Source organism: Fulmarus glacialis, unplaced genomic scaffold (assembly GCF_000690835.1).
Source record: "Fulmarus glacialis isolate BGI_N327 unplaced genomic scaffold, ASM69083v1 scaffold43389, whole genome shotgun sequence".
In the NCBI taxonomy this organism is placed as follows: Eukaryota; Metazoa; Chordata; class Aves; order Procellariiformes; family Procellariidae; genus Fulmarus; species Fulmarus glacialis.
The window spans coordinates 461-18528 of record NW_009236036.1 but is presented as its reverse complement, the minus strand read 5'-3'; the positions used below and the strand labels follow the sequence as shown (position 1 = coordinate 18528).

The 18068-nt window shown below is 43.9% G+C and overlaps 2 protein-coding genes across 2 annotated transcripts; both read right to left on the bottom strand.

Annotated features, from left to right (window-relative positions):
* Nucleotides 1–380: 380 nt before the first annotated feature.
* On the bottom strand, nucleotides 381–15036 carry NCOA5 (nuclear receptor coactivator 5). Its single transcript, XM_009586232.1, has 9 exons — nucleotides 15030–15036; nucleotides 10997–11063; nucleotides 7059–7427; nucleotides 6671–6790; nucleotides 6397–6567; nucleotides 3914–4113; nucleotides 1662–1985; nucleotides 947–1236; nucleotides 381–707 (listed from the first exon to the last, which is right to left on the bottom strand). Exons 2-9 carry the CDS (start codon nucleotides 11032–11034, stop codon nucleotides 381–383), a joined length of 1839 nt encoding a protein of 612 aa, XP_009584527.1. The 5' UTR covers nucleotides 11035–11063; nucleotides 15030–15036.
* On the bottom strand, nucleotides 11147–15852 carry LOC104082945 (RNA-binding protein Raly-like). Its single transcript, XM_009586233.1, has 3 exons — nucleotides 15671–15852; nucleotides 15030–15137; nucleotides 11147–11394 (listed from the first exon to the last, which is right to left on the bottom strand). The coding sequence occupies exons 1-3, from the start codon at nucleotides 15831–15833 to the stop codon at nucleotides 11297–11299; spliced, it is 369 nt and encodes a 122-aa protein (XP_009584528.1). The 5' UTR covers nucleotides 15834–15852; the 3' UTR covers nucleotides 11147–11296.
* Between the last annotated feature and the right edge of the window lie 2216 nt (nucleotides 15853–18068).

The window sequence follows — 18068 nt, the reverse complement described above, 5'->3', positions numbered from 1 at the left end:
TCTAAGACCATTCAGCGAGACCAGACTGCACCGCAATGTGAAGATGCACCAGCTACTGGGAGTGAGGAAAATGCAGAAGGACTGTCATTGCAGCAGCTTCTGGGACTGGACAAAACAACCGATTATCCAAAGCGGCTCTTAGCACATCGTGCCGCTGAGAAAATAGAGTATACTTCTCCAAACACTGCTAACCAGACCAAGGTGAGGAAGGGCAGCGCTAGCAACAGTCAGCAGCAATGCCACTGGGGGTATACTCTCGCCAAAGTGGAGAGGACATGCATATCCAGGGGCATTTATCCCGTGTCAAGGACAGGAGACTCTTTAAACAGCTATAAGTATGGAATGGCAAAGGGAAGGGGAAAGGGCCTGACAGCTCAGCTTTAATAGTGTCGCTGGTAGGAACCCATAGGTTGCTGGGCTGAGGACCCTGCTCGCCCCTGGGCCACGGTTTGGCTCACTAGGTGGGAGAGTGCAGGACCACTCTGGATAAGGGTGTCCAAGGCTTTCTGTACGCTAGGGTTGTCAAAGTTGATACCAGAAGATACTGGCCTTTGAGCAGGTACATTGCTAGGTGCAGGGAGACGATTTTGGTGCTGACCATAGAGCGACTGAGCTTGTGGAGGAGCTCCAGGTCTTGGACCTGCATTTCTTGAAGGGCCTTGGAGAGCAGGAAGCTGCGTGCTTGGAGTCTGCAATCTCTGCTGAGCCTGGTTTAAATTTCCAGCACTCATCTGTGCTGACCGGGCCTGACCGCTGGCCATGTTAGCAAAGTTCTGGTTCGGAGTGCCGCCCGAAGTGCCCGCAGAGGCTGCAGAACTGCTGTTTGCTACAGCAGCTGCTGCGCATTTCTTGAAGGGCCTTGGAGAGCAGGAAGCTGCGTGCTTGGAGTCTGCAATCTCTGCTGAGCCTGGTTTAAATTTCCAGCACTCATCTGTGCTGACCGGGCCTGACCGCTGGCCATGTTAGCAAAGTTCTGGTTCGGAGTGCCGCCCGAAGTGCCCGCAGAGGCTGCAGAACTGCTGTTTGCTACAGCAGCTCCTGCCGCTGCCGCCCCACTGTTGAAGAGACTGAGGATTTTTGCTTGAAGCTCCTGCTGAGGATTAGAAGAGGACACTGGAACAGAAGGAGCAGAGACCAGAGGCTGTGAACCCTGATGAGCCTGAGAGCTTGGAAGGCTGGACTGACTACCCAGAGATGATCCTGAAGGTGCCCCCAAAGACTGTCTTGACATGGATGCTGCGAAAAAAGGAAAGAGGGTTAAAGCTCTGCAATTGCCCTTGAAGGGGCATTTAAAGAAAACTAGTAAAACAGCTACCAAAGACACAAGCATCAATGAATACCCACCCTCTGAACAGGAGAGCTGCACAGCTCTGGGGAACCCAAACCATTCAGCAAAACTGTTGCCCTTTGTATAGCAGCCAAACCAGTTATGGCAGTCCCATGGTTTCCCTGAGAGAATCTAACATAAAAGTTCTTTCACATGAAAGATCTGAATCGTCTCGGGATTCCTAGGGACACATCCATCTCGATAAAATGAGGCGCCGTGTGAGAAAGTTATGACACTAGAACTCCTCTACAGTCCCAGGAATGTTTTCAGGTCTCAGCCCAGAGGGCCCACAAATCATATGATTAATAGCCTTGTCTGGGGCTGAGAAACTTACCCTGCAGAGAATCAGTGCTTCCCCTCAGTAACCGATCCTTCCGGTCTCTCAAGTAATTAATTACTTTATCAGTCTCCTCAGCAGTTAGATAGCGATTGTCTGCCAGCAGGTTCAAGAGAGTCTGAATCCCTGGAGGGTGACCTCCTCTGACACCCTCCTCCACGGGGGGTGGGCGCTCCCGCTCCTGCAGAACCGCTTCATCTGCCATCTTGGCAGCCTGCCGGGCGATTTCCTCGCGCTCCTTCTCCCGTGACTCTGTTTTGTAGCGCTCGTAATTCCTTGCCACCAGCACCATGGCATCAGCTTGGGGCATGTTGCGGTGTTCTGTACAAGGAAAAGAAACGTTTTAAGGAAACCAAAGTGATGTTAACAGGAGGTGCCTTGCCTCATGCACACCAGCACATCTCATTCAGCAGGCAGGCACCGCTTTGGGACTGCAAGCGTAGACTTGGGAAGCTTCCTAGGCACACAGTAACAGTTCAATTTCCTAAGCTAACAGAAAGCTCAAGGCTATCGCTCAGCAAGGCCATCCTTTTCTTCCATAGCTGAGGGCTCTGAGAAGATGTCGTATCAGCCCATGTCTTTCTTGCCTCTCACCCAACTAAAAGGGAAAGCAGCTCCCTCTACCTCTCACATGAATTCTCCATGCTCCAAGAGGAGACAGTTCCAGCCATTCTACTGCTAAAGCCTTGGACAGATCCAAAACTTGCCCTCTGAAGGCTGCTAAAGCTTCCCAGAGCAGGATAGCGATGGGAATACTTTTTGGTTCTGTACTGCCAATGCCTTAATATAGTGTGTGCGCATGCAGGAGAGGGGGAGGAAAGAAGCACTGGCTCAATGTCACACTGCTGCTTATGTTTACTACTCTGTGGCAATAAGCAGCAATCAAGTTCTTCTGTAATACAATGAATAATGGTCAATTCCTTTTTTTTTTTTTTGCACTTGCCTTTTAAAGTTTTTGAGGTCATTATTTCCACCTGACGAAGCACACACACAAATATTCCCCTGAACATAGATTTAAGCAGGGAGATCAAAAGAGAAGGCCTTTACCTTCCAAAAAGTGCTGGGCACTTTTCACACCTGCAGATCATCAAATCCTGCCACCCTTTTCCTCGTAACAGGAAACTGGGGTTCATTTTAACATTACACTTTGCACAAGCTGTGAAAGAGTTCCCTGAAACTAATGTGAATGGAAAGGTGGCCACATGCAGCTCAAGTGAGCGTTATTTAATCTCTAGAAAGAGCTGTGGATGAGCTAATGACTGGGGTTCTTATCAGATTTTATACACCATTAGATCCAGTAAAGAAGAAGAGAAGCTTTGGCGGGAGGACGGGTGTTAAACCAAAGGAGTTAGAGTTAAAACCAAGAGCAGCGGAAAGCCCAGTGAAAGTGTGCGTGAGCTGTATTTGTGCAGAAATGAGAGAACCCTCCTATCACACCTGCACCCAGGCTTCTTCAGTCAGTAAGCACACAAAAACCAGTGACTGTGCTTTCAGAAGTTTAGTCTCCCAGATAAACCTCGTAAAACATTACTTGAGAACACAGTAAGAAAGAAATAACTTGATCAGAGCAAAAGGCTGCTTTACGAGATCACATTCTGACAAGATGTTTTTTTAATACCTACACCCACCCTCACGTTCACAACCAAGTCACACCCTGAGATGGAAAGTGATGTGACAAGTGTAAATGGCGCTAAGATGCTAAAAAGGTGAAGCACGTACACCAAATCACTTTATAGTTGTATCTTTTTATAACTCTTCCCAGTTTCACTATCAGATCTTTACCTTTGACCGAATACACTATCCTTATTGTGTTTTCCTTAAATCACATCTGGTTTTAATGTGATGTTACATTCCAAACATGCTCTCTTTGAGAGCAACAAGTGATTAACTGAGGCTGGACTGGTATTACTCAGAAATCCACCAAGGCAATGCGGTCATTTCTAGTGCTGGGGTTCATGACTTGCCCTAAGATGCAAAGGCTGGTGATGTTAGGTGCTAAGAACGCAGCCGAGATTCTCTCTTGGCAGAAATCAGACAATCCTTTTGACAAGGGACAAATAAAGTATTACGGAAACTTGTAAACGATATTCACATTTATGACGCAGTGTCAACTCATTAATAACTACTTATGTCACAGCAAGGATGAACTTTGCCCTGTTTGATTCTGCTTGAAAGAAAGTGTTCTAAAGCAGCACTTTGAGCAGTTCAGAGTGACCACAGAGCTACACGGCCTACTGAGACCTCAGTACCTTGTGGGGTGCCAAACATGATGTTAACAGTGCAAGAGCGGTGAACTTGATGCTGCTGGGTGATGACAATGGCAAAAGGAGACCCTCCTCTGTTCACATCGTCCAGGGCTTGCGTCAGTGACATCTCTGTGTTGAGGAAGATCAGGTCCACTACCATGCCCAGATCCCGCACCTTCCGCCCCACTGACTCTGCGTATTCCCTACCACAAAGCAAAGCCAACAGAGTTTAACAAGTCAGTCACAAACAGAAACAGAAACCCTGGCACATTCACCCTCTCCGTCATCTCAGATTCGCTCTTGTAATGGTTTGCCAAACTTCATAATGTTTAACAGGACAGTATTAAAGCAATCTCATTACAATAATATAAAAGCCCATATCCTACCCTTATTTTGATCTGAATCAGTCATTTCACTTTAACTGAAATAGATTACAAATCAAGCCTCAGCTTAGCTGAGAAACAGAGTGTTTGCAAAGGGATTTACATTATTGTGAATTTGCTTACATATTTATATGTTTAAACTGAACTCATTAAGTGAGGTAATTTATGCCCACAGAGATCTAAGGGGTACACAGCAGAGCAGCTAACCTACAGAAGACAGTTACTTGTGCTACGTTCAGTATCTTAACTGTTCAAATGCGCCTTATCCTAATTCACTGTAGCACAGACCAACTTCTGGACTTCAAGATTAATTTTCAGAGGATAACTACCCATCCATAAATATTCACTTGAGTTCCAGATACATTTTCTCTTGCTCTTTCGTTCTATTAGCTGCTTTCTGCTCTAACCCAGTATCAACACAGCATCTACAGATGCACTGTTCCTGTATCCACTGTCCTGCAGACTTCCCATTCCAAACACAAACCATAGCTCACACAGCTGAGCTTAAAGTTTTCAAGTCTTTTTTTAAGCTTACTGTACTCAGTGCCAGAAGTGTAATCCTGCCTGCTTACGCATTCTGAGAAATTTAGTCTGTGTGCACCCATACCTTTTGAAAGAGGTTCAATTTATCGTCTTTGGATGTGAACATTGTAATGGTGACTAAAACTGTTCCCCCCTGCTAACTGTCACTTTAAGGATTTCTAAATTACACCGATTGTGTATCTAAGTTATTTGGGAGTCACCTTTCAACAGGTCTATAGCAGGTGACATCAATGCTTCAATACCCAAGATTCATTAACATGCTCCAGCTCTTAAAGTTTGTAGCTGTTACAGACAAAAACGATCCTTAAGATATTAAGCCGATCCTCTTGCACAAAGAAATTCTCCTTGTATCAAGTACAATAACTTGTGGTCTATTAGAATATCTTCCAAAGACTTTTAGTCACCAAGGGATAAAGAATCTAAAATTTCCTTTCAAGACTTGTTCCAACAGGTAATCAACTCCACTAAAAGCAAAACACAGAAGTGTATTTCTAGCTTCACTGCTTCCCTTGTTCCAATTTCCTGTTCTGTCTTCTACCACCAGATCAGGCAAGCACCAGGTCTTTCTTTCTGCCTCACAGATATAGCAAAGTTAAATAAAAGCAACTCTTGATCTTTTTTCCGAAGGGCTAAGGAGACAGAGCTTTAAAATTTCCCCTTGACAAACCTTTTCTTCAGACCCCAACGCAGATCTAGGATTTATTTACATCTTTGCTACTCTTCAATGTATTTATTTGTAAAGATATAGACATCAGACTGGTGCCATCATTACAGCCCCCCTTCCACTATACCAGGCATAGGTGCACCCCTCTGTTCCCAACATAGTGCCCGCTCTCCAAACTAAGAACATACTAACATTTTTGACACAAGCCCCTTTGACTCCTAAAATTGTTTTAAGTCCTTACATTCCAAGAGAAAGTACCCTGTTCTACAGGGATGGCTGGCATCTTTGTTTCTAGACAAACAATCTTGCATTTAGCACAATAAAAAGACACACTGTGTTTGAGTGGGGACACCTCAGTAAGTGTTCAGACTGCCACATGAGATCGCTCTGGTTACTACTTACATATGCTTTTGATATCGTTCATGACTACTTTCAGCAGTGATTTTGTACTTCTTGCACGTTGGATTAACGGTATTGACTAGTATCTGACCTAGTAACCAACCTGACAGGAGCTTTGAAATGAACACCCCCTGACAACTGCTCCGCCCTGACAACTGCTCTGTACTATCTGCTGGTTGGCACATATTAATAAGTTCCATATCATTCAACCCACGAATAACAAGTACAGGCCACTATAACCTGTCGTGACAGTAGGCTGATCTGAAGAGTAGGTAGAAAAGTATCAGGAGAAGGTATAGTGATAGGTGACAAGAAGGAAATAAAAGTAAAGCACAAGATACAACATTTCTCCATCTCAGGAGCTGTAACTTTCTGAGGGCTCTAAAGCCACACTCCTCCAGAGCAACCTGTGAGACAACAGCCTCAAGGCAGGAACAAGTTTAATTCCATTTTTTTCTACTATGCAATAATAAAATTGGTCATAACTATTTTCTTACTTCGTCTGTTTATTCACCACTATCACAGAACAATCCACAGGTCTCTCTGCATCAAAACGTCTCTTGATTTCCTCGTAGTACTGACGGTACAACTCCTCTCGGCGCCGCTCCTCACGCTTCAGACGGTCTGAAAGTAAGCCACAGGGACAGAACAAATAATGCCCTTTGGACCTGCTTAGAGCATCACAGAATGCAACGCACTCGGTACTGCAGGCATCTCCCGCATCCTCCCAGAGGGAGCATGTGAATCTGCCCATTATAATGTTACAGGTACTCACCTTCTGAATTCGCTGGTGCTCTATCAAAATGCTCTTTGTAACGGTCGTAGTAAGAGTCATCCTTCCGCCGATAGTAGTCTTCAAGGCGAAGGTAACGGTCATAAGCTTCATCTCGTCTGCAACATGTACAGAAGAAGCAAGGGTTTCCATGCTCCAGCACAATCTCAGGCAACAACTTTTGCCAATGCATCACACACAGACCTTCCTCAAGTTTAATTTCTGAAGCACCCACCTGCTCCCCACGAGACACAAAGCAGGCGCCCAACTGTCCCCAGCCAGAGCAATTTCCTTATCTTAAATGCCTGACACCACTCAAACCAGTACAGCCATTGAGGTAGGATTGCCATAAAAACATGTTGGCAAATACAATCCCGCGGAAATTACCTGTACAAAGGGTCCCGAGGGTCTCTCATATCCCGTGGATCCCTCATATCCCGTGGATCCCTCACATCTCGTGGATTCCTCATATCCCGTGGATCCCTGTATCGATCATAGAGCGGCTCCCGTGGGTCACGAAGATCTCTAACATCACGAGGGTCCCGCAAGTCTCTTGGATCCCTGATATCCCGTGGGTCTCGCAGGTCCCGTGGGTCCCTGTGGTCACGCATGTCTCTAGCTCGAATGTCTCGAGTGTCTCTGGAATCTCGCCCGTTTCTACCATCCCTGCCATCTCTGGGGTCTCTCCGTGGGCTCCCCCGAAGAGGGGAGCGGTCGCGTCTGGCATCTCGGCCATCCCCGTAGGCATATGGCTCTCTGAGGAAAACACCAGGTAAATTCCATTAGACTGCTAATGACACAAGTACTGTTACCCCTAGATCTCTTACCTGAGGTGCCAAAGTGACCCTTCTCTCAGCAGCTGAATCCTCCCTCCTATCCCACAACAGCAAGAATTGCCCAAAAATCGTATTTGTTGAAGTAGTCTGGAGAAGCTTCTTAATTCCAATATTTATCATAGCCAAGCAAGAGCCAGAAAGCTCCTTAATGGAGCATCACTAGAAGTGTAGAGCACCTGTGGAAGAAGTGAACAGGCACCTCAGAAACTACTGTTTCAAGGCCTCTGGCCTCCAACATCAGCCTCTGATCATCTACCAAACAAGTTTTTGCAAACTCTTTGAGAGAATTCAAGGTGCTGGAGCCTAATACCCACAAATATGCAACAGCCAGGAACATTCAAGGGATCAATTAAATTCACTAGTCAATGACAGCAGAATACCTGAAATAATTTGTCATTGGCATATGATTAAAAAACGAGCTTGTTGTGACCAAAGACACTGGTTCCATGTTGTGGTTGGGTTTGTGCTGCTAGCAGAAAGCAATGATAGCTACCACCGTGTCCTGGATTTGAAGGGATAGTTTCCATAGAAAGCCAGTCTTATGTTTGTTTACGATGCCCCATGTTAAGAGGGTACTAAACCCAACCAGCATGGCATCCTCAGCAGCAACAGGCTTCTCTGTCACATCTGAATGCTCCATCTCATTCAGACTTTGTACTGCACTGTCTTCGGAGGCAAGGAAGAACAACGTTCCAGTCTTCATCTTTTCCCAAAACAGTAGGTTCTTTTTCCACGTCATATTTTGTTTTCCACAAAAAAACATAACTTTCACTGTCGTCTAAGCCAAACACAAAATCTTGCAGAGAAACTACTGAGCTTCACGTGTTTGAAATGTTCTTTCCCCAAGATACTGACAACCATTGGAAAAAACCCAGCTTTTTTAATCTTTTTATTTCCAAAACTTGACAGACTTTGAGAGTCCTCTACCAGCCTAATCTAGTTTATGAAAGATAAGGAGAACATAAGTCTGCTTCCACTACAGTGGATTCACATAGTAGTCACCCGGAGAGAAGAGCAGGAGCAGCAAGTCAGATGTGCCCAAGTTCAGTGTCAGGTAGAGCAGACAGTAACGAGATGGATGGGCAGAGTCTGTGCATGGACTTCGGTGGTCAGACACCCAGCTGTGCTGGGGGATACACAGGAGCACTGGCATTCTCTATTTTTATGTCAGATACAAAACAGATCTTGGGATAAACTACAGTGTTGCCACCAAGAGCATATACAGCCTCCTCCTGTAAAAGAAACACTGTATTTGCACACAAACAAGTGTAAACTCCTTCAGCCTCTTGGACACACAAATCCGCTTTTTGTTTGTGATCTGTATTGAAACCACATCCCATGAGAGATACACATCATCGCCCCCTTCCCCCCAGCCTACAATGAACGATGGCAGAAGCTCAGGGGAAACTTCTGATTTGCTCTAATGGATACTGAGTAACTGATCTTTCTGTAGCTGTAAGACTATATAGCAAAACAGCCAGATGCAGCGTAATTGTTTGGCATATGACATTTATTCCAGCTAGAGTGAGGGTGACCAGAACAGGCCACATTCATTATCTGCAGAGACAAAAAGATCCAGAACAAACAACGCACAACTGCAATAGAAGTACAGACATGGCCCAGGTCTCCGCTGCTCTTGCGCCTGCATCACTGCCCTGCTGGTTGCAGAGAGGCAGCAGCATGAAGGCACAGCAGCCTTCTGCTTCCGCACCTCTGTCACCATGGTCTGACTCCTGCAGTGTCAGCACCGCCGCCCACATCTGCTCGGGACTCAGTACCGCTGGCCCAGCACCACTGCCTGCAGCACAGCATGGGACTCCACACCCTGGTGTCAGCAGCTGTCGTCCACACGCCTGCAGCGTGGTCCAGAGCCCACTGTCCGCTGTCTGTGCGCCTGCAGCCATGCCCAGGGCTCGATGCCCGCGACCTCATTGCCACCTGTGCCCATGGTGCTGCTTGGGACCTGGTGCTAGCAACATGGGATGGCCACGGTGTCTGCAGTGCCAGCTAGAATCCAGTGCCTGTCACGGTGGCACCAAAGCCTTCGGCAGCCATGGTGGTAGTCCAGTCCACAGCCCCAGCGCCCATGGCTCACACACCTCCAGTGCTCCTTTGGGCCCATGACATGGACATCTGCTCTTGCATACACGCAGGATGACACAGGTCCCAATGCCCATGGCATCAGTGCCTGCTGCTTGTCCCTCTGCAATGTGGTCCGAGGACGAACGCTCATGGCATAGGTGCCTGCCTCTCACACCCGCAGTGCTGCCCGGTGCCTTCAGCATGACACACCTGCAGAGCCACTGAGGCCAAAGATGTGCCATCAGTGCCTGCTGCTCATGTACTTGCAGTACTCTCGGGGGCCTCATGGCAGCACTGGGCACACCTGACACTGGCCCAAGGTTTGCCGCATCTGTAACAGGACCCCCAGCTGCGTGCCCGAAGCACTTCCTGGGCAATGCCCACACGCTGGTCTCTGCAAGCGCATTTGGCCTTGTCAGGGTAAGTGCACCACATACAAAAGACCTAGATGATGCCAAGAACTGCAGCTACTCATTCTCTGGTTTTTGGTGGTAGATGTCTTGCTAGTTGCACTTTTTCCCCATTTTTGGTAATTTAACAGGTCAAGTTAGTAAAGCACACCAGACACGTGAGAGCTTGATTACCTTCAAGTCCAACATGTAAGACTCCTTTGTGTGGAAAGCTTTACAGTATAGGCATAGAAGATGCATGCCTTATACCAAACCGTAACCATGGCATGTCTTTGTGCACTCCCTTGTAATGCCATGGAAAGGAAACTGAAGTCGTCCTCCTGTGCCAGGACAGTCCATGTCTTCTCCACTTGCCTATAACTTCACACACAGAGGATGTGCAGGAGCTGCACACGCTCTGCCTACCAAGGGGTGGGAAACCAGGAGAAGCTGGCAGGTACACATCACTAACTGCACAGAAGAGGACTGGTTCCAGGTACTGACAACACAAGCACACATGCAGACAGGACAGTGCAGCAGAGACGTTTGCTCTGTCTTCTGCTTCGCTCACATGCTCTTTTCCAGTCTCATTTCACCACTGGAAGCTTTCAACATCAGAAAAGGCAAGATCCCAAAGTCCTCTGCAGCATGGCACTGCAAATGCTACAGCCCCTTGGAATTCTCTAGATATGCCTCGGCTTCTCTGATACTTGAGGCAGGAGCAAACGTCAAGTGTATTCTTCCTCACAAGTCTCTTACAACCTGTGCTGCAAAACATAACGGCTTAGCTGTAGTAACAGCAGCAGACACAAGGTTTCCCTCGTGCCTCCTGAGGTGTCAGCGCCAGAAGGGCTCTTAGAGGTGGAGCGGCCATGTCCCAATTGTCTCGCTTGAACGTCTCCGTTTGACTGGGGAGGTGGTGGTAGGGAAGAGACACAGACATTTAGCACAGGCCGCTGGGCTCATGCCCTAAAAGCCTGACCTTCCTAGTATAACTCACTGCTTCCAGGTACTTTACCTTCGTGCCGGACTGGACCTTGATGAAGCCTTATTCATATTTCTTCTTTCCACTGCTTTATTAATATCTGTAAAGAATAATCAACCCATCTGTTCAATGCTATGGAACAAAAAAAAGATCATCAGCACAATTCAAATGAAAGCAACTTAAGCTCAACAACATCCAGATGGTGCAAGAAATCCATTCAGCAGAGAGACATTGTCACTTTGACAATTTTTATTAAGTTTAGATAGTACAACATAATGAAATTTTCATGGATTTCTCTGACTTCAAAATAGGGTGGACAGCTTGGGTGAAGTTTTAACCTTCACGTTCAGGCCTACATCCAGACTCTTCATTCCATAAGAGAACCTCTTTCTTCTGCAGTCTATGAGCGAGCAGAAAGCGACTCATGGACTCTAGGAGAAAAAGCAGAGTCTGAAAACCTCCGAGAAAGGAAGCTGATGGCCAGCACAGTCTTAAGTTCACAGCCAGTCCTGTTCAATGGAGCATGCCGCTACCCTTGTTGAAAATAATCCAAGGGTTCTCAAGTAGCACATGCAACTGCCTTCCAAGGGACTGCTGCAGCATTAAGTTGCACAGCCTCCACCACTGAGGAAACAGGATCCAAGGAGCCTGAAGCACAAGCTCCTTATGAAGTCAACATGGTGCATTCAAAACACCACTGTTAACATGATGCAAACTGATGCAACAGATCAGAAATTTGAAAATTGGTTGGCTTCTGAGCATCTCCATGAAAAACACCATGAAGTGAAACAGAAAGAAGTGAGAGCTGAAGAAATAGAGTCTTGTCCTCAACCAGAAAAAGTGAAGTTGCCCAGAACTGGCAGGGGCCCATATTGTTCTACTGTGAAGAAACAAAGTCTTCCGTAACAGCTGATTGAAGATGAAATAATGTACTGGAGGGGGGCAAGAACAAACAGAAATGACTTCAGACATTTTACTCTGGGAGCCTTTTAAGGAAAAGAACAAAACAAACCTAAGTCCTATCTGCTCCCTGAGAATCTATCAACAATTAAAATTTCTTATTAGTTATATACATTAAATACTTCCAAAGCTCTTGCAAGAGAACAAACATGCCACAATGTGTTTAGGCAGACTCAGTCTTAACATCTGCTCTAACTTCCCAAACTATCCTTCACTACTTTCAAGATTAAAATCAGAATTAAAGGATTAGTTCTAATTTTTGCTCTTGTTGTCAATCAAGAAGCAGCATGTTCTTTTTGTGGGGGGAGAGAGGCAAGCGCAATCTGAACATTAACTACAAATGCAGCATAACAACATTCACAGGACCACACGGCAGTCTCTCCAGGATCAAATACAGCTGCATTGTCTACTGTCACAAACTAAACTTGATGGATATTTATTCCCTACATTTTACTCATTAAAGATATGAAAACACTTCCATGCATTTTTGGAAGTATTAGTATAATGCAACACTGGAGTTAAACTCTCCCAAAGCCTTTTACCTTATTGTGTTATTAGCAACTATATTTAATACTCAGACTGTTCTCCTTGCATTTATTTTTTAGTTGAGAATTTTCTCCCCTTAAAGTCAAGTGTAATCTTTAAGCAAGACACTATCTGCTTTCTTTGGTTTAAGATTATTTTTATTTTCTGTTTTAAGATGCCATTGCAGAAACCTATTATTTTTTTACACTCAATACCATACATTTCTTTCAAATAAAAAAATGTATTTAAATCTGAACAAAAATATTTTACTAGAAGAAAAACCACCTTTGACAGGGATCCTTCTCTTATGCAAAACGAACAGGTTCAACAACATTTTATTTAATGCCAGCAGCATTTACAGGTTAAATATTTGAACATTGACAAAACTTCAAGAAAAAAAAAAGTCTTCCGTCTTGTAGGATTTTGAGATGACAGGGCCACTGTAATCATACAGTGTAACCTTCTGAATAAACACAGGTGACAAGAGTTTCTTGAATCACATTCCTATCTCAAGTGCAGCAGTGCCATTGAACTAGAGCTTAACTTTTAGCAAAATATCCAATTCCAAGATATCCAAGAGCACAGGAACCATCAAACCTCAAGAAGTTATTCCAGAAGTAAATTACTTTGCTGTTAAAGAAAACTATTTCCATTTAAGGACTTGTCATGCCTATGCCTACTCACTTCTCTCCAGGTCTGTCTGTAACACACAGATCACATCACTCCTTTATCTTGAGGCTTTCGCTAGGGCTTGCTCTTCAACTCTTTAAGCCTTCTTCAGATTTTTCTGAGGCTTCTCCAATTTAGCATTATCCTTTTTGAACCAGGCTTACCAGAACTGAACACAGTATTCCAGCAGCAAAAACCCACAGGTACCAAAACCTCCCTACTTACAAATCTGTGTTTTGTACAGCTAAGGATGACAAAAGCACTCCTGCTAGGTGCAGATCTTCCCTTTCAGCTTTACTGAAAGCCCAGTTCTGCCTGCATCCAGCTTAGGAAGAAGTCCAGGTCATTTCACCATCAGTGACTCAATCTTCGTTATTTCATTCTCTCTTTTTAAAACATGATTGCATATTTTCTTTCCAAGTCACTTATAAAAGCACTGTATGGCCAGGAACCAATTTTTCCAGAACACCACTCAAAGCACCAAGGAACTCCATCTATGTTACACTGAGAATCATCTGAAATCCATCTAACCCTATGGTTTTTTTAATTGTTCTAGTTTCTTAATCAAATCAAACATCTTACAGAAGTCTTTTACATCAACACTGCTACTTCCAGCCATAAAACCTGCAGTATCATAAGAATAAGTTAGTTTGACAGGATTTATTTTTATTGGCATTAATTAATTCACTTCTCACTGAGAGTCAGGTGAAAGAATCCCTTTGTTACCAGGGGCTGATGCCAGGCTCGTCCCATTTACGCTGCCTATTGGCACATCCACAGCGCTCTGCTAGGTCCCTGGAAACTCCCTAGTTTTCCAGGGCTTGTGGAAAAACAACATTAATAGCCTAGGCAGGTCTTCATTTCGCTGACCCTCACAGACGTTAGCTAGATTTAATTTTTTGGAGAGGTCTAGTTTTGGTAGCTGCTGTTTTACCTTTTTTAGTTTGCTACTGAAATTGAAACTATTCCAAAACCAACACCTTCTGCCTCTTCAAAAATAGACAGCAGAAACATTAACTGACGACTTGGTGGTCCTTTCCAGTGAGAAATTTTATCATTTCCAGACAGTTACACCTCAGCTTCTAAAACAGCCGCAGTTGTACCTATTTAAGCTTCTAGACTTCGACAACGCTGGCCATAATTTCTTCTTGTATCCTTCTACCCTCCTTGTCTATTTGCCTCCACTTCCATCTTCAGGCTCGTATTTGCTACTGTACACACACCTTGCCACAAGTCATTATTTATTGCTCCTTTCATTCCTTCCTAAGTCAAACTGTTTTTCTTTAAATTAGCATAGGTTTACTTTGAAAGTAAATTTTTTGCTTGCATTTAATAGATTACTTATATTTCTAACCATTCATTTCTGTTTGTTTGCTCCCAGCATATTTAGCAGAATTATTTTCATCTTTATGAAAATGGCCTTTTTAAAGCACCTAGTATTTATAGCACTACTTACAGTTTGATTTCACATGTGCAAAAAAATCCAAGCTAAGGTTACTTATCTAAGAAGCTGCTAAGTGCTGTGACCAATTCGTCTGAACCTGTCAAGATGAAGCCCAATATTGGTTTACAAATGTTTTTAAAACTATGTGTATGAGGTTTCAATGACTTCTTTCCAGGGCTTACATGTTGAACAGTTTCTTACACAGCGTAATAGAGCTTTTCAAATACTAACACATACAAATAAGTTCAGAGTAAGACCTAGGTAGCAAGAGAAAACACTGCAGATGAACCACACAGCACTTACAGCAAATAACTCAGAAGGCAAATACATACCTAGTAAAAGTGATTTTAGACTAGCGCCAGGCAAGTTTCACATAGTGATCTTTCCAGAGAGCTTTAAAACAAAAGCACTCTTTCTACTAGAACGCATGCTAGGGTCAGTAGGAGAGCACGGATCAGTTTTCCTTACCTAATCTATACCCTTTATAAAGGCGACCCTTCTCACCGTCCAGAGCGGCCTGGACATCTTCTAGACGGTCATACTGCACGAACCCATAGCCATGGTACATGCTGAGGGCTGCAAAAGTTAACAGCAGGGCAAGACCGGTTACAACTAAGGGACAGTACTAACCCGCACCCAGGCCATCACGTAACCCCACCAGATGAACAAGCAAAGGGGCTCTACCCAGAAACGACTATGCAAGTTTCCTGGGAAAACCAAATCTACCAGGATCAAAATGCAGAGCTGAAAGACTGAAATGTACTTCATAGATCAACTTCCTTCTGACAAGGCAGTGACCAAAATACAGCCCATGAAGTGACCAAGATTTGATTAAGAGACTATGAAGTCACTTGAAAGAGTATTGTAACATCACACTGCAACCCCAAAAGCTAAAACATAGCTGATATATAGGCATTACGTTTCAGTTGTACTGAAGGAATCACTTTTTCAGAGAAAATACAGGCAGAGAAAATGATCATTAAAAGGTCACTTTTTAGGAACAACATTAGTCACTCCTCTCATCATCATCAAATAGCATTTGACAAGCATGAAAGTTATATTTCTCACTGAATTCCCAGCCACAAAAAGGCATAAGATAAAATACTAACCCCTGATTTTGCCATATTTTGAAAATATCTCTTCCATTTCTTCACGAGTCATGTGGTCTGTGGGCAAATTGCCGACAAAAAGTCTTCTCTCTAAATCCTGAGGGTTGGTGCTGTTAGTGAAGTCGCTCTGTTTGATGCTATTGCTCTTGCGTCCTCGAGCCATTTTGCTTTCGTTCCAAATCCAACTCTTCGCAAAAAAGAAAAACGGCCATGCATATAATTTCAATCCATGACATTAAAATTAAACTGGAACAAGATTAAACTTAACAGCTTTGCAGACTAGAGGCCAACTGGGTCTGCTTGACGCAAACTTCACTCCAGAGAAATCTTAATACAAGGGATACAGAGGTCTGGCAAAAACATATACCGCAGCATTTTGGTTGAGCTTTTCTGTAATACTGAAAGGTAGTAAACCTAATTATTTTGCAGATAAGTTTTAATGGTTTAACTCCAAACTAAGATACAAATAGAACTCATTTTCCACTAAAACATCTTAACTTTAAGCTTTCCAATACACCCATTGTTGTCATATCTATTTCTTCAGTACACTGGTAAGTAGTGTTGAAATTTATGCAATATTTTAATAAGTGGAAGGGAAACACTCATCACAACATTGCATAACAGGACCCAAATATTTCAATACAGGCTTTGAATGAGACATCAGGAAGTACTGCTTAAATGCTCTTAAATGACTATGCTTGGATCACTTTACTAAATGTGAAATCTTAGCTTTCCAATACCAGAAACACAGTTTCTTATTCATACCCCTACTAAACACCATATCCTTGTCCCCATACAGATGTCAGCTCCCACAGAAGGCGGGTCCACAGCTGGGAATTTAACCACCCGCAGGTAAATGCTGTACTGCTACCTCATCTCCCCCAGTACCGCAAAAGTACACTTCGTTAACCCATACTATTGCAGACAAAGCTGGAGCAGTCAGCAACATTCACTGCACACACTTACCCAAAGAATTACAGTAAAAAAACCCAAAAAACTCTACCAAGCCAACAAACCCCACCCAGGATTCACACTTTCTGGTTTAAAAGTCACCACTATACAAAGCTTAAGAAAATATGAAAAACACTTGAAACCTTCAAGATGAACTTGAAAGTTTGAAAACTATTTAATAAAGTTGTCATACTTCCTAAACATTCATCTACAGGACTGCAGGATAGGATTTTCTGTTTATAACATGCAAGAAACATGGAAAAAGAAAGCTGATGAAATTGAGTATATCAACAGAAACGTCTACTGTTAATCATGAGATGCCTACGACCAACACACTCCCTAACTGTAACCTATATTCGTTACAATTTAAAAGTAGCCTCTAAAACAAGCCAAACATCCAAAAAATATTAAACAGTTTTACATAAATACTTCCACAACACTTAACTGACATGAAAAATACATCTACTCCAGGTTTGAGACAGAAGATTTTGGGGTTTTTTAAGATCAACTTTACATTCGTATCCCTTTTCTCCTTTTTTTAGGAAACCCTGCAGGGATGGGAGGCAGAGAACGCCTCCCAGTCTGATGAACTTTTTAAAATTAACTGAGCTGCCAGAACAGGGAGGAGGAAAAAACCCCCAACACTGAAACCAAAATCAAACAAAAAAAGTAATTTCTTCTACCATGTTTGCCTCAATCTTCCTGTAAGTTTGTCCACACACACACACACTTTTACCTTCCCCGTCAGAAGTACCAAATCTTGTCCCATTTTTCTACATGGAAGCACTAGACTTTTCTGTGCTACTGTTGCAGCTCAAGTTCTCACCAGTTGAGGGGAAAGAAGTTTTCAAATTCTCCCAAAATGATTAAGTGGCTATAAAACATAGAAATACCCATCTGGTCCAAGTTCCCATTCAGAGTAGGGTGACGTCCAAGTTGCATCCTGTTGTCACGGTCTTCTCCAGCCAGGCTCCGAGCATTACCAGGACTCGGAGCCCCTGAGAGCACCTGCTCAGGCAGCACGGCCTGTACGTACGGTCTCGGGACATCACGTATATGCACAGCAAACAAGACCTGTAACTGCTGCTGGCGGGACGTTTCACTTTCAGTATAAAAAGCAGTAAGAAATTCCCTTTTTTTTTTCTTAAGGTTGGGGATAGTAGGGGGTGGTTGGGGAAGAGGGTGCAAGAGCTTTCCATATGAAGAAAAACAGGGAGCTATTTTTCCACTTGCAGGTCACTTTCAGAACAAAGCAATAAATCCCAAAAATTTTGGGACTTATTTGGGACAACTCAGACAGGTTGAATTACTAGAGAACTTTCAACTTTCACATAAGAGCATTTACTGTCTCTTACCACTTTCCACTTGGTAGATTACATAGTTAAGGGCCATGTAGTAATCATAAGACCAGAATAAGTGAATGTTGCCCCAGCTTTAGGCATGCTAC